Consider the following 17,304-nt stretch of genomic DNA (forward strand, 5'->3'; position numbering starts at 1 on the left):
AAGTACACACAGTGGTGTGTAAAGATTAAAAACTACATACAGAACTTCCCTGTCTCTAAATAATAGTGCAACAGTGATCCTTCACCAACAGTTGAAATAATAAAATGAAACTTAAAGATAGCAAATTATAAAAATAACTGGAGATACATCATCAGCTCAATCAGCTCTCCTGGACTGATGGTGAAGACAGATATCTGCATTGTGAAGCCATGCTCTTGTAGCTTTTCTTGTTGTCTTGCCTCTTTACTAAGAAATTAGGTTTCTGCGCGTATCATTCAGCAGCAGTGGCTATAAATTGACAATTTTGTCAACCTTCTAAGAAGCTGAAAATAAAAGAAAACCAGCTGCTACGCAGAGCAGACCAGAGCCAATAGAACAACCCTCCATAGTATATACATTACTACACAATATTGACAAAAGCTTTATTATTCCTTCATGCTGAAACTAAAGGAGAAATTCTGCCTGACAATTATTTTTTGTTCCAATGAACTGCCGCTTTCACAGCACTGCCCCTGCCAGCTTTCAGCAGGTGTTTTCACAGGAATAGCCATTTCTCTCACTAGACACTTAAAAAAAATTTCTATATTCAGAAGACCTTCTCATCATACAAACTACAAAGCCAGTGAGGTTGTCACCTGAAACTCAGATAAGGTTAAGCTCTGCTGATCACTTGACTGATCCTCTGTCCAAGAAGTGCTTAAACAAAATTTCACATCATTTTGAAATAACTTGTTGCCTGATGACTGTTTATGTCACCAGCTCTAAGGCTCTAGATGACTAGATTCTTTGTGATTCAGTGAGCTAAAATCTCCCCAGGTATTTTCTTTCTACATTTTTTAATCTGCTTGAATAAGATGGGACTGATAAGTTGTTTTTTCTTTTTAAAAAAGCCATCAAGAAATATGAGATTCTGCACTACAATTCTTTTAGCTTCCCATTTCAATTCATTAATTTTTATAAATGGGAAAAAGATAATGGATGGTGCCTAGGGAACCATAAAGCAGTTCTTCTGCCAAGTAGTACCAGCTAGTTGATAGTTAGATACCTGAATAGCTGCATTGAAGTCCCACATTCTTGCGTTATAGTACACAAACTGTTCTCACTAGCCTCTCACCATTTGTACCTTGATTATTAAATTAGCAGCGCTTAGACCTGGAACACACCACATAAGCCTCTGATCACCCACCTGGCTGTTAGCATCCAGAATGCTTCACTCAAACCTCTGTAAAAGTCTATACCTATTAAGGACTGATCAGGCTGGCTTTGTTAAAGGCTAGGTGAAATATGAAGCCCAACATGTAGTAAAAGCCAAGAGAATCTGTTTTTCCACCTACAAACCACTTGGATACAGAGACACATTAAGCAAAGTCCCTAAGTCAGGGCGAAGAAGATGCAAGAATTACTGCAAGGCTCTTTGCAGTCTCACGAGTGCTGCAGGAAGCAAACTAATTTGATTATCACTTTCCCCAACAAAAGCATCACAACAACTAAACCAAAAGGCACATTTCTGTCTGTTTTGCACTAAGGTAAGTGTTTTGTAACACAAAAGGGAATGAGACCCACAATACATTACCATAGCAGATATTTGCTCCAGACCTCTGTTGTCCATTGATGGGCTTTTCAACAGGTCGGGCTGAAAGGTATCTCACTGTGGGCTTCTGCAAGAAGTCCATCATGCCTCAACTTTCATTTGATAAAAAAAAGTTGCCTAGAGTGTTTCTTTGGGTATCCCCTTTGCTTATCTTCAACCTACAGTACAGGACACAGCTTCAATATACAACCACCTTTCTCAAGCTTCTTGGACTCTGCGAAGTTCTGAGAATTTTATGCTGACTGAACAGATTTATGCCTATGTTGAATGCCTACATTTATGTTTTGTTTCACAGCTATTTTTTTTTTTTTCTCTTCTAGATGATGATGCTTATTTAATCAACACCTCAGGATCCCAAGGTTAGCACAGAATGAAGCCAGCTAAACTCATTAAAATCGGAATAAGCTAAGTCAAATATGCACTTGAAGTGGGGAATTGTAGCAACAATGATATATTGCATCTTGAAACAGTCTCAATCTTCTCATAAACAGAAAATACTAGCAGGATCACCAGATTCTTCCCAACCCAAAGGATGATGCACACAGAGGTTAAAGCCTATAAGTTTTTTTAATGTGCATATCATCGCCAAGATCTCATTTCACAGCCCCCACTATAACTCTTCTACCTCAAGGAGCTAGAAGCTATTACAGCATTAATAAAGCAGTCGTATTCACAACACAAGAATCCACTTTTTCAACACTGGTAACTTCTATGCCCTGTCACATACCTCACCGGACGCCCTGATACACTTCTCCTAGGAACCATAGAAGAGATAGTGGGACATTTACTTGCAGATCATCCAGTTGGAAAATATATTTGGTTTCTATCCAGTTAAGCTATTTTTCTTACCTCTCAACTTTTATCACAGAAATGAGAAGGGGACTCCATGCACTCAGTCTCCCATCTCTTACCTGGATTGCAAATAAATTATTTCTATCATAATAAACTTGTCAATGCTGCTTTAATATGACTTTCTTCTGCTTAAAGGTCTTCTCTGTCATACAGAGAAATAGGTTTTAGTGCACGAGGACAAAGACTTTACTGAAATATGCCTTTGGAAAGTGTGGCATGACAACTTATGAGATCATTTTTCTTCCCAAGGAAATCTCAAGTGCACGAACAATATAAGCTGCAGAGAAGAATGAATGCAATCATTAGTGTAAAAGGACTTACAGAATCACACATTTATTTAGAAGACAAAAGAAAACTACTATAATGAAGTGTAATTAATTATCTCCACAGAAGTAAAAAGTAATGGGTCCAAATCTGATTTTATGCAAAGTACGTAACTGCAACAATACGGAAACTCATCATGCTAAGAACAAAAATTTGGGCCTAACATATAGTAGATGGCCTAGAAATACTTTAAGTCTATATACACTTCAAGTATCTGTGCAGTTACTCCTAGGAAAAAATTGTTACACAAGACCATTACAGACAGAACACAAATCTGGCCAAGATAAAAGTTTAACATCTTGCTCCTACAGCAAGTCCAGCAGCTTAGTAAATAGGCATCCACAGTAGCATTATAACCCTAACACAAATGTGGGCCAAGTTCTGCCCTTACAGGCATATGTAGAACTCAAAGTCAATGAGAAAAGCCCGACTCTAGAAAACAGCTCAACTCAACTACACTTCTCACACCACCTATGTATGTTTAAGATCTATTCTAACTTGCCTTAACTTCCTCAAAATTACAAGACCTACCAAGACTGTAATAAGAATGAAATGCTGTAGAATAAGAATGAAAGATCTTACCAGTGTTCCATACCTCACACATACAATGTTATAATAGATGCTCAGAAATCCACATACACAACAAAGGAAAGAGAATGGTCATAAAGCAGATTAAGTATTTGGTGACTTCTGTGTACAGTATCAGAAACTTTCAAGTAAAAAGTAGGAGCACCCTTAGTATCAGCTATATATACACACACACACGCACATGCATGTTTGGCTGAAATCAATTGTACAGGATACCAACTTAACACAGTAACACAGATGCATACATATACCCAAATCCGAGACAGCTGGCCCAAAAGCTATCCTAAGTTTTTCATATCAGTGTAAGTAAAAGTGAATTTCAAGCTGCAAGAACAAAGCTGAAAGAGAAATCTATATTCAAGGCACAAAAAAGTCATTCTTCCTTCAAGCAGTAATAAGCAGTAGGCTTATTTTGCGCTGGCTGCAAACCCACAAAGATGTACGCGGAAAGCTCAAGAAAACAAGTCAGCAGCCAGGGTTTGCTGCATGAACCACCATATGCTACTGAATGACCTCGGTGAACACTGAATCAGAATGCTAGCATAATCTTTTCTATTTATTGCAAGCAAACATGAGAATTTATGTACAAGACTTCCTCTGCACTGCTGTTGTTCAACTATTTCATCATTAAGGACAATCGTTGCTACTGATTAACTTTAATATATTCAATTGCAGGTAGCTTTCTTTTTTGTAATACGTTTTCCCCCCGATAAATAAACCCTTCAGGATATAAAAATTACAAGAAGGTTTTAAGCCTTACCTGTCCACAAGGAGCATTTTGCAAGGATATGGTAAACGCTCCAGATGTACGGCTTTTTGCTAGAACATATTGGCAGGTAGCTTGGAAAGTGTATTTGCGCCCATCAAAGGTCATGAAATGAATGTCTCCTGAAACTGAGCATTCAGCTGACAAACATAACAAATAATGCATTTAAGTATGTAGAAAAGACAGTGTACTCTCAACAGTTATTACTGCTGTAGAGTTCATGCACTCTGATACATGCTATAATTTATAAAATTGTATTCATATTATAAGCAGGTACTAGGAACACGGTTAGGAACTGAACCTTATCCTTGCTTTTGTTACGGAGTTCCTACCTGATGTCAGGCCAGGATACCTAAGCAATTCTTCCCCCAGAAGGGGACAATAATACATGTGATCCTTACATTGTGGGTATTTGATTTGTGACTCTAAAAACTGATTTGCAGAAACATTAAGCACTCCCACAGTTAACTGATAACTCTGAGACCAGTGCTTGAATCTATTGGCAGCTATAAGAACCATGAGGTCATGAGTATCTTTAACATGCAAAATCCTTTTGACCTTAATCTCTGTAGTTTAGCTTCCTATCTGTGAAGTAAGAATAACACCCCTCATTCCACAGGCATGTTGTGAAAATAATTAACTGATATTCATACAATACCTAGACACTATCTTGCTAGCCAGCAATAGTGTGTGTGGGGAAAAAGTAATCTTGCCATAAGTCTGTCAAGTGAAGATTGCAGAGGAAACTTTAGTTGAGTATCAAGAATGACCAGGTGGTGCCATCTACCAGAGACATTACAGTGATGTACACGGAGACACGTTAATGCACTAAGCTGAAAGGCAGATGCCTGCTATTCAGACCATTTTAATATTTAATCTACCGTGTGTGTAGATGCATCCATATGTAGATAAAAATAAAAATACAAATTATATAGTGAAATATCACATGAAGATCTAACAGTAATATTTTACCCCAAGTGAAAATTCAGTTACCAGAAAAGTTAAGTATTCAAGACGCACATACCTGGACATGTAAGATTTGTACAAATCCACTTTCCTCCAATGCAAGTGCTGAAATAAAAACAAAAAGGTTTCATACTTTTCTTTTTCTGGTGAAGTATATATGGCTGTCCCTCAGCTGTTCTTCCTGGATTCCTTCTCTATGAAATGAGCACGAAGTGTTTTGAGTCTCACAAACGAGTACAACAGAGCTAGCACAATCACTAGAACAGCTGGAAGCTGTGGCAAGAGCTTGTCATGAGGATATGATCAGGTGAAATTTCATCCATGCATCCAGTAACAGTTTTCTTTCTTTTTAGCTCCTTGATAATATTATAAAAGTTAAGGATGATTAAAATTGAGAAGAATAAACACAAGCAATTTGAATCTTATTACTTTAAAAAACCAGAACCATTGTGAAAAAAAAGTTGCACATCTGCAACTCATCCGTTTTCTTCAATTAAGTTGACCCAATAAAAGGCATTATTTCTTCCTAGAAACTTTTCTTTCCAATATATAAAATTAACTTAGAAATTCCCAAAACAGCAGCTTAGTGTCATAATGACATTAGGCTCTTTGTGTCCAAAAAGACAACAAAAACAGGAAACAAAGTCAAGTCAAGGTAATTCTCTTGTTAAGATTTTGAATTCCAGATTCCTTTTAGTTTGAGGCAGAGTTCAAGGTGAAAAGAGCACTAAACATCACAGTACTCTCTGCAATATCTGTCATTTACTCTTCTTCCACATTAATAGTTCTATAGTTTCTTTTACCTTTCCCCTTCATTGCAAAACATGTATGGAACAACAGGTTTTGTATGTAGAAACAGCGAGGACTTATCAACTTCACTCAATTTTTAACTGGAATAGGCCTTAAAGAAGTTGTCTGTCATGACCATGAAAGGATTAAGTCCACGGCGTAAAAAGAAAAATTACTAACCAGTTATTACATTCCTCATAAACCACTGAACCCGTTTCAAAGAAACGTCCATGGTAGTCACAAGGACAGTCCATAGGCTTGACACACAACTCATTTTCATAAATTAAGCCTAGAAGAAATAAAACAACAAGAAAAAAGTGAAATATCTGTACAAATACTGATGGAGCACTAACAAGTATACCCAAGAACAGCACAAATTGTCATGTATGATATTAAAACTCTAGATTATTTGGTAGTCATTTTTGCAGAACAAGTGTGCATTTGAATTATATTAAATAAATTGTATTACATGGACCAAGTCCCTAAATTGCTTGAGATATACTAACAATAGTATGAATAACAGGTATTTAATATTGCAGGAGAGGGGCAGGAAACCACACACAAAAAAAAACCAAAACCAAACACACAAACACCAAACCATGCTGCTTTGAGTACCTTTGGCTTCTTTTTTGACATCGTTACAAATATTTGCCTCTACGTTTTAAGGCACTGTTCGGTCCTTACTTTACTATGATGGTTTTTTGCTTTGGTGGTTTTTTTAGTTATTCCATTATTAGAGAGACAGAAGCTAAAAGACTTTACTAGCCCATAAAAGATAAAATGTATGACAAAGATGAGTATACTTATAAATCATCAGGGTATGTAGGCAGGACTTGAAGATCCATGGCATAACTTTCTCTGACCTCTTTTAGATAGAATTATATACCCAAGAGAAGCAGGTAACAAGGGGAAAACCGGACATATCAAAGTATATTTTGGTAATAAGGCTAAAGTTTTGCTATAGGCTACATCGGTAAATACCTCACTTGCCAGAAACATACAACAGTGTAAGAATCTCGGTATCAAAACCTGTTTCTGGCCACATGAATGAGTTTTAGTCATGCCACGTTTTTGAGCTCTCCTAAGCACCTGACCTCGCAGACATTCTTCAGAAAAACAAAACAAAACAAAAAACAACCCCACCACAAACAGAAAAAAGAGCAACAACCACCAGAATCAGGAGGATGGCTGTCTTGTTAATAACAGAGCAAACGCCATTTTTCACTCAAATTGTGGAGCTCTACAGTTAGAATGTGGGATGTGTGCTGAAACCTATTCTCACTTGTTAGAGGGAGGAAAAGGCTCTTGTCAGCTACAAGGAAGACAAGGTCATTCATCCACACTCTGTTGGCACTGCATTTATAAAGAGCTCCTGTGAATACCTTAATCTAGCCAGGCCATATAGGTATGCAAACTCGGGGGAAAACAGTCTGAAAGTTATACGGAATCAAATAATATGTATTTGAGAAGCACAACTTACCGTCTGGACAGTAGCATCCATCAATGCAGGGAAGCTCACTGTCAATGCACTGTGATTGTTGATTACACGAAACAGGGCAACAGTTGATGCATTCATTGTAGGTCAAGGGTTCAGCACAGGTAATCACTAAAAAAATAGAAACTACCAGGTAGAGAAATGAAAAAGTATTGTGCTACTGCCTCAGGGCTTAAATAGACTGCACACATTTCTTTCAGGTGTTTACTTTTTGGTAAGTCAATTGAGTATCTGTTGTCCAGAACAATGAAACAATGGCTTTCATAACACACACACAGAATATATATATATTCATATTCTGTCCATTCAAGGTGCATTGAGAAGGAATAATTTTAAATTACACCAAGGGAGACTTGGGGAAGCTTTCATCACGACAGAGCTATTTAGATACTCAGACCAGCATAGGAAGTGGTAGAACATCCATTAACAAACATTTTTGGAAACATGGGGGAAATCTTCTGTTATGAATGACAAAGCAAAAAAACTTACTTTCAAGCTTACTTTCTGTGACTTCTAAGATGAAGACTTATGCAAGTGTAATTCAAATTTATTTTTAACACTCCTGACATACATTTTATATATGAGAAAGCCATGAAGACTTTGACAATATTTGAAAGAGTAGCTCTATGAAAAAACAGATGGTTATCACCTTAAAGAATCTCTGATGTTTTAGTAAGAAGGTTCTTAAAACACATTCTAATAAGCTTAGTGCTTTAAATACATTCAGTACAAATTACACACATAAAAAAGAAATTCCATTGCATTTATGTAGCCTTGAAGTGAGTCCATAGTTATGCTTTCATTGAGAACTATACAAGTTCAAAATAGGAGGAAGGACAAAGCAGTAAAAGTATGAAGAGCACTCTTTTCAAAATACAACTACTAAGCACTATTTCGAAGTACGAAAGCATCTGCATACCACACTGCTGAAAGTGCATTCGCCATCCATGAAGTGGCTTTCCTGCTTGGGCACATGCTCTGGCATATTCAGTTAATGCTCGACACCAAGTTGCATTATCAACTGCTGACCTTACACAAATAAAAATTGACATATTATTTTCTACCTACATTCAAACATGCATCATAACCTCACGAGTGCTCCTGCATTGCATACAGCCATGTTGTTTGAATCTACTTTAATAATGTTCTAAAGTACTGTGTTGTTTGGCTAGGTTAAAAGTCTTAAATATAAGACATTCTGCCACACTTGAAGACAGGTCATCAATATATTTGAGACCTGATGCTAATTTCCTGAATAAATCCATGAAAGCACAGATACAACAGTATAAACAGACGTTAATAAAGGTCTTGATTTTTACAAAAGGAATAGCATCCTTCAGAAAACTAATAAGAAGAAAGTGTAAGATTTCCACCAGTGAGTCACCATAGTACAAGAAATGGAAATTATCTTCTCCTGTCCAGCCTGTTCATTTAACTAGTCAAAACTGCTTGGGCAGGGAGCATAGCAGGTTGTGAAATGATAGCGTAAGTTCAAATAGTAATCAAATTCCTCTTTTCATTGGATTAACATATGACTTGCGGATGCCAAACTGACCTATTCACTATTACTTTTCATTAAGGTTAGAAATACTAATGTTGCTGCACACTTAGAATCAAAACAGATGCCATATTCAAGGGAAGGTACACTAACAAATTATGAAAATATCTGGGCCTGATTTTGGTCATCCTTATACCAAAGAAAACAGGAACAAGTCCACAGAAATTTCTGGCAGTAAAACTAGAACAAGCAAGAAAAGCAAGATAATACAAGAATGTTAGATAAAAACTAATATGCAGAAAAAGACACACATTAGTTCTGTTAACATTTACAATTTATTCTCATGATAGAGGGACAAAGTTTTTTATAACAGCTTTGGAATTACCCAAAACCATTCACTTACATGCAAAGATCATTGGTGCAGCTTGCCATAAAAGGAACAGGACTCACATATTCATGACATTGTTCAAACGGGGGATGTAACAGGATATTACACAGCACATATGCCCTCTGAAATGAATGAGATAGCTGTTGTGAAGAGAAGGTTTTCAAAAATAAACCTAAGCAGAACAGAATACTATGGAAAATCAGAACAGACATCTCAGTCTGTGACTAGGAATCACTTTCATCAACTAGAAGCGGTGGCTAGCAACATATTGCTCTCCATGTCAGAGTATTCATAACATTGAATTTTTTATCCAAGGTCATATCAATGATAGTAAAACATATCCCTTCCCCAAGAAAGGAATAGGCCATGTTGCCCCTAAGCCCAGATGACCTGAGATAGTCTTCATTTTAGTTAAATTATACAGTAAAAGGCAACAGAAATAAAACATGCCTGGCATCAGCTTTAGTTTCAAAGCACTTCATTTCAGGGTTGTATCTTGAAAATATTACTTAAAAGGAAGAACTACTTCAATATGATGGACAAAAGTAACAATAATTCATTTTTTAAACACTGGCAAATTAACTGTGCTCTCTGGTTTTGCCTGCTTCCTTCTTTCTATCCTTCCTAAGGGAAGGAATGGGAACCAGCTCTAGAACACACCCCTACTTTACAACTTATCACTCATTTAGCCCCAGATTCAAACACTTCTATTGGCTGCTATACAGACAATATAACATTTGAAAAGATCAAGAATTAAATTATAAACTCATACAGAAGAAAACCGGGGGGAAAAGGAGGAGACAAGGGAAGCTCTGCTGCAACAACCATTTTAATCCAAAGAAGTTCTCCGAAGAAGAACTGAGAATATTTCCAGTCTTCTTCGAAGTGTTAAGTCAAATTCTTGCTCTAATTAGAATCACCAACTATTGTAATAATCCTTTTGTGTTGATCCAAACCTGTAGAGATTCATGGCTTTGTGTCAGGCAGGGTGGTTCATTGAGAAGAGATTTATCCCAGTTGGGTGCTCCTTCTGGAGGATTTTCCTGCCAACTCTCTACGAATTCTGTTATATCATCTGTCAGTTTTCCTAAACAAGACACACATACAGTCACATAGTGACTTGGAAGAACAGCATTTCTATAGGATTTGCCAGGGAAAGATCTCAACAATCAAAACATCACATTAAGCAGAGAGCACCAAACCCTTTCTACAACTAAATGAATTTGAATCAGCTGTTAGTCTGAAGACAATCCGGTCCTTTTAAGAAACAAAAATACTTTTAAAAGGGACTATAGTAGGAAGGCTTTAGAATGGCAGAAAGAAGCTTACTCATGCAATTTGGCAGGGAAGGGCTTTAGGGAGCAGGACTGTGCCTGACGCAGTCTTTGAATGGAAGAAAGGAAAGAAAAGCTGTAATAAACTGTATATACATAGGTCTATGCTGTTACTTTATATGAACTCTCCCAACAGAGAGTCTAAAACCCAAGGAAGATGAGGCATTCCTGGGTCACTGCAAGGGTACGAAATGATTGTATACATTGATCAAATAAAGGTATGGCTTCTTTACATAAGTAGAAATGTCCATGCTAGCTTTAAACTAGTTAAGAAAGGTATAATCCATCATATACAAGTGACGACATTGATTACTACTTGGATTACCCATGAATGTGTATCTTGCCATATCTTTATTACTACTGCTCCCCAAGCTAATTGGATAAAGCTAGTATGCAGTGTATCAACTTGTGCTACATCACAGCTTTATGCGACTGAGATATCCTGAGAAAGGGGAAAGAGGAAAGTCTCTGAAGGCAATGAGCTATTGATCTTGGTATTATTTTAAGCATTTTGATTTAGTGAGCAAACTATTCAATGGGGCTAAGAGCTGATATTAGTGCACAGCTGATGCTTTCTAAAATTGAGTGGCACACTTAAACAACAGAGGAAACCTACTATATATTGTACTCTGAGCTTCGAAGTAGTACTCTGCAGAAATACCCTAATTTTAAAGAGGAGGAGCAAAAAGTTAAATAGCCCAAAGCAATCATTTTCAGAAGTCTTTATCACCTAACTTGAGATATCTTTCAAGGGGCCTGATTTTTCCCCCTGGTTCTTTTTATTTTATAGAGATCTTCACTCAGTATTTATTGAAAGCCAAGACACTTGGAAGTATCTGAAGTTGGTATCCAAGGATCACTGGTCACTTCTGAAAGCATTAGCATAAATGAAGTGCCAGATCAAATGAGATTTGGCAGTTTTCATCGATTTGATTTACTAATTAAAATTATAGATTTATTTCCAATAGCAGTATCTCAAGCTTCCACAGGCTCGTATATAAAACTGCTAAGAGGGCAATGAACAGTTAAAAGCAGATTTTACCTTTCAAGTCCTAGGAAACTGAAGTACAAATACCATTGTAGGTAATCATAGAATCATAGAATCATTAAGGTTGGAAAAGACCTCTAAGATCATCGAGTCCAATCGTCAACCCAACATTACCATGCCCACTAAACCATGTCCCTAAGCACCTCATCTACACGCCTTTTAAATACTTCCACGGATGGTGACTCAACCACTTCCCTGGGCAGCCTGTTCCAAGGCCTGACCACTCTGTCAGTAAAGAAATTTCTCCTAATGTCCAATCTAAACCTCCCTTGGCGCAACTTGAGGCCATTTCCTCTCGTCCTATCGCTTGTTACTTGGCAGAAGAGACCAACACCCACCTCACTACAACCTCCTTTCAGGTAGTTGTAGAGCGCGATGAGGTCCCTGCTCAGCCTCCTCTTCTCCAGGCTAAACCCCAGTTCCCTCAGCCGCTCCTCATCAGACTTGTGCTCGAGGCCCTTCACCAGCTTCATTGCCCTTCTCTGGACACGCTCCAGCACCTCCATGTCCTTCTTGTAGTGAGGGGCCCAAAACTGAACACAGGATTCGAGGTGCGGCCTCACCAGTGCCGAGTACAGAGGCACGATCACCTCCCTACTCCTGCTGGCCACACTATTTCTGATACAGGCCAGGGTGCCGTTGGAGTAAGACAGCTTTTTGTCATGCTTTTTAAAGATCTTCCTGCCCAGAGCTCCATCTGTATTGAAACTGGCCCTCTTCACTAACAATATACTCTACCACAAATATTTCCATATCATATTTTCTATTTCATAAGTTGCCCATCTCATATTCAATTAGCATTACAATTAAAAACTAAGCAAAGTAACATTTAGTTCACCTGAAAAAAAAAACTGTATTAACACAAGAGGAAGTATTTTAAATACTCACCATAACTAGTTTCAAGATCATCCTGCAGGATAGCATTATTGTTTCCACACAGTCCATGTGTTTTGCCCAGGTACTCTGGGGCCATTTTGATATACACTGCAGACGTACCATCCCAAGCCAGAGTAAAGGCATACTGGTGCCTAACTAGGAAGTATCCAGCTAGCTTCTGGATATGTACGTTTCCAATAATATAAGGTAACTGTATTCTGAAAAATGAGACAGAATCAAAAACAACTTTACATGAGAAAGTATCACTATTAAAAATAAATTACTTGCTGATTTAATGACTTTCTCATACATCTGAAAACCCCTGATACAAATGTTGAGTAATTGCGCTAAAAAAGATGAAGTTGAAAGTAAGAGCAAAAATCAAAGGATCAATGTCAATGCTTATGCTTCTTAATACTATGTACCACTCATTTAGATATCACCTTCCTGAGACACTACTCTGTAGATGGGGAGTAATTATTACAGCTGTGGTCTGGATAGTTGGGGTTTTTTTAAGCTACCAACAAATAAGTGATCTAGTTTATATCTCTGTTATCAAATTGGTATCATGAGATTAGTTCCAGTGTAACTACAGCATCAGAAACATGATGCAATTACCCAAATCCTTTATAGGTGACTTCACTGCTCATCTTTATCTGTTCATCTCCAGAAAAGAATAAACTAATGGACCTTTTGCAGGAGTAAGGAGAAGAATGGCACTCAGGATCATTATTCACCTGCCAAATAAAATTACTAGCATCAAAGTCAAGATTTTAATCAAACTCTTCGTAACCCATGTTACACAACTAATACTCCCAATCCCACCCTCCACATGTGAGCAAGTAGTTTGGTCCCATTCTTCCCCAAAAACCTGTGTACAATTAGCACTCTTTTTAGAGCAATCTTTTCACAGCCGCAGCAGGTTTTGAAAGTACACACATCAGTTTCCTTCCAGCTATTTACATTTTGTGCTATAGTAACTGTTAGCCCACATTACATTAGAATTACATCTCGATTACATTCTAGAACCCCCATACTATCATCACAAGTTATTTTTAATGCCTAAATATTAATGCATTATTAGCAAGCTCAACAACAGCTAAAAGGAACGTAGAAGTGCAATCCCCTACCTGTATGGAAAAACTCTGTTCATCTAATTCAGTGTGTCTCACAAGTGCGTATGTGGATTTCCCAGAAAAATAATAATAGAGTCCATCGAAAGTTTCGAAATTATATTGACCCCATGTTCTGCATATATGATCTCTTTCAGCACCTGTATTATACACTAACAAAACGAGAGTCACTTGAGAAGTACCACTGTTTTTTTTGATTCAATCTGTAGTTGAGATGTATGCATGTGGTATGCTATGAAATATCACCACAGAAAAGAGAGGGAAAAATACTAGGGTATGAAGGAGCCTTTAGGCAGAGGGCGGTCATTCTTGTAGCTATGGGAACCCAAGTACAATCCCAGAAACCCAGTTAGTTTTCTCTCTTTACACACCTGTCTGGCATCTTGGTCCACTTGCATTAAATCGACTGCAGTTGCACAGCTCTCTGGAGACACATTCACCTCCATTAAAACATGTAAACAAATCTGAGTGGAAAAAACAAGGCATGTTAAAAATAAATTATGATCATTTTCATTCTTAAGACCCAGTTCTGTCACTGAATGTAACTCCATGAATGACAGGATATGCTGGCTTAGCATTTAAATGTCCAGGAGAAACCCACAGGCCTCCACAAACAGGAAATATACTGCAAAAGCTTCACCTCAAGAAATACAACCAGATGAAGTAAATCTATTGCACATTTAGAGAAGCCAAATCAAAATGGCTGTGATATCTGTTAGTCTGACATGTTTTAGTCCCCTACGCAATGAACAGAGGAAGCAAACAAGTATTACACAGCAAAAAAGCACAGTGCCTATGTCCTTACATAAAAGGCTGCTACAAATAACACTGCATGGATAAGCTCTACCAGGATGAGAGCATACTACCCTAGAAATACAAATGTCAAGATCCCAGCTGTAAAACTTTCAGCTGTCTGCCCTCCTTCCATCTTACAGCTTTTAAGTATACCAACCACAAAGACTTTCCATAAAGACACAGACCACTGCTCTTGTTTCTGATTTTATTAGAGACAAACTTTTAAGGAAGGACAAATTTAATGCTTAAGTGAGCCTACTGTTGAGAAAGCAAGCTCCCTAACTTGAAATGACAGGTTTGGGTTTGGGGGAGGGAGAGGTGATAGGTTTTTTTACTCATTATTTTCCCTGGGAAGATGCCCGTCAAAATCTGACAAAACAAGTTTTCACAGTCTAAGGAAAGATGTGCACAAGCAGAAACAAAGCTTCCTGCTACTAAATTTAGACTTTGTGATTAAACGCTTTTCTAACAATTGTGATATATTCACTTATTTTGCTAATATTTGATCTTTTAAAGTTTTAAGTCTCTTTAGGAAAGCATTTGAATTTTAATAATTGAGTATTATGTAATCATAGTAATTTTTGTGTTTGGAGAACAGAAACTGAGATTGTGTTTGTTACAGACAAGCAGACAAGTTTCTCGGAAGAAACTATTTCAGGAAGAGACAAACTGAAGACTCAGCCTTCTTGTTTTCTTTATCTTTATAAACACATCATGCTTGAAAAATACTCTTATATATGAACTTTTAAAGTGCTGTCCTGAAAACCAGAATTCACAGAAAGAGATCTTTTCTCCCATTCCAGTAAAGCCCTTGCTTATGAAATATCTAATCATCATTAGTATACACAGAAGTCCTAACATACCTAGATTATCTTCAGGCTTTTGAGAAAGCTTTGCTAAAAAGCGTTTGAAGCTTTGCTGATGCAAGCAAAATAAAGCAAACTCCACTTCTGATAACCCAAATAAACTCTACAATTGATTTAGTCTTGACAGAATTAGACTTCAGAGGAAAGCCTTCTAGGATACAGACCACTGTTTTATGATTTCATGGGTCATACCATCTTCAGGTTTTGTTCCCACTATTGGCATTCGCTAAACTTACATGAAAAGCACCAACATCAAAACTTTGAAATGTTTTTTTTTATAAACTGACTGCAAGGAAACAAATGTTTTCTAACAAGTCAAGAGTTGATCATTGACATCCTACTGCCATTAAATGGATGCTGAATTCTTGATTCCAGCAAGAGAAAAATAAATCCATTTCAAAGGGTGTTTTCTCCCTACCTAATTTTTCTCTCCTCTTCTAGAAGCTCATTTTATTGATATTTTACCAATACCAATTTCCTACCAACATCTTTTATATTTTTTTCAACACACACCACCCCCTCCAAAAAAAAAAGGAAAAAAAGAGACAACATAGACAAAGTAAAAGAGAACGCTCCTTTGCCTAGCTAGCCCAAATATCTAGCTCCTTTCCCTGCCTGGCCAGCATGAGTTCAATTTAAAAACTAATGCAAGCACCATGTAGAAAGGTCCCTACTTATTCTGACTGAGCCACCTCATTTACATACTCACAGTGACCAATCTTGTCACTAATGCAAAAGCCTTATTCCTCTTGTCAAAAGAGGCAGACATTGATCTCTTTCATCTTGAGTGTTGCAAGACCTGTGTAATCAGAGCTCAAGTCTCTGTTCTTTGCTCCTCTAAGATTATGCCCTATTGCCTGTGCAGTTACAATAATCTGCAATTAGATTGCAAGTCATGTTCCTCTTAGCTGTAGAGGAAGTTAGCCCCTTTTGATGTTTCAGGTTGAATGATTCCCCTTTAAGCATGGCTCAGGTAACATGCTTCGAGCCACGTTTATTCAGATTGTGCACACAGCCAGCTGATCTGGGACCCTTCCTGTCACTGGGAAGGATGTCCCTTGCTCCTTTTAGAGAGAAAGGGAGTTAGTCAAATCTGAATTGGAAGTCAAATGACTCAATGATGAGCATTTTCCTCTTTACGAAGTTCTCTTCTGTTTGTGCGAGTATGATTCTAAAAAAACCATGATAAACTTAGCTCTTGTATTTGCTTATATCCCTTTTTACATCACTGTAGTATCTTCCCTTACACTGTGTAGAAAAGCTCAGTGTGCAAAGATTAGTTATCCTTAACCAGGTAATGAGAGGAATACAGTGTTGATTCAGATCGCATTTAGTGATCTTACTGTTGCAGACAACGTGGCTTCCTTTAATCATCCAATTTGCTAATTAACACAGAAATACTTCCTCAGGTATCCAGAATAAACATCCTATAACAAAGAGTTCACTGTGATCTTTGTCATTAAAGGAATGTAAGCTCCCTAAATAAGCTAACCCATACAATCATATCACAAGTCTAAGTCTCTCCTACGGGCATCAGAAACATTGTAACACCTGCAGAAAGGGAATAAACATCAAGACTAAGCATAGGTTAAAATTAGGAAACATTATGGAAGAATATTGTGTCCTTCATTTACCTGAAAGTGACCTCTACTAAAAAGCCCTTAGCTCTTCTTTTTCTTTTGACATTATGCCAGTTGAGTGCATTGGGTTGGAATCTGAAATCGAAAACTGGTGAGACTTTTCTAGCAGGAAGTGGTAGGCCTAAGTAACATGATTCCACTCGCATAAATAATAATGTGATTTCTAACCAGTGATGCCATTACAACCTGCAAGTCACTCTGATAATCTGACCATTGTTGCCACAAAGCAACTTGCTTCAAATTCCTTCTTTATTGAACAGCGTGAAGACTTGGGGTCATCTTATAACGCAGGTCTGAATTCTTCTCTGCTCCTCTCATTGCTTAAATATTCTAACCATCTGGTAATTACTGAATA

General features: G+C 37.5%; 1 protein-coding gene across 1 annotated transcript in view; it reads right to left on the reverse strand.

The window, feature by feature from the left end:
- The window catches only part of OTOG (otogelin), a 104,333-nt gene that overhangs the window by 78,706 nt on the left and 8,323 nt on the right, over positions 1-17,304 (reverse strand). Inside the window, exons 5-15 of the mRNA XM_075163088.1 lie at positions 14,020-14,112; positions 13,646-13,800; positions 13,134-13,252; positions 12,528-12,733; positions 10,214-10,344; positions 9,273-9,379; positions 8,291-8,400; positions 7,357-7,482; positions 6,057-6,165; positions 5,146-5,192; positions 4,116-4,261 (exon numbers count right to left, since the gene is read on the reverse strand). Of these exons, the coding sequence (XP_075019189.1) occupies positions 4,116-4,261; positions 5,146-5,192; positions 6,057-6,165; positions 7,357-7,482; positions 8,291-8,400; positions 9,273-9,379; positions 10,214-10,344; positions 12,528-12,733; positions 13,134-13,252; positions 13,646-13,800; positions 14,020-14,112 (1,349 nt within the window). The remainder of the gene's footprint in view (positions 1-4,115; positions 4,262-5,145; positions 5,193-6,056; positions 6,166-7,356; positions 7,483-8,290; positions 8,401-9,272; positions 9,380-10,213; positions 10,345-12,527; positions 12,734-13,133; positions 13,253-13,645; positions 13,801-14,019; positions 14,113-17,304) is intronic.

This window comes from Calonectris borealis, chromosome 14, assembly GCF_964195595.1.
Source record: "Calonectris borealis chromosome 14, bCalBor7.hap1.2, whole genome shotgun sequence".
In the NCBI taxonomy this organism is placed as follows: domain Eukaryota; kingdom Metazoa; phylum Chordata; class Aves; order Procellariiformes; family Procellariidae; genus Calonectris; species Calonectris borealis.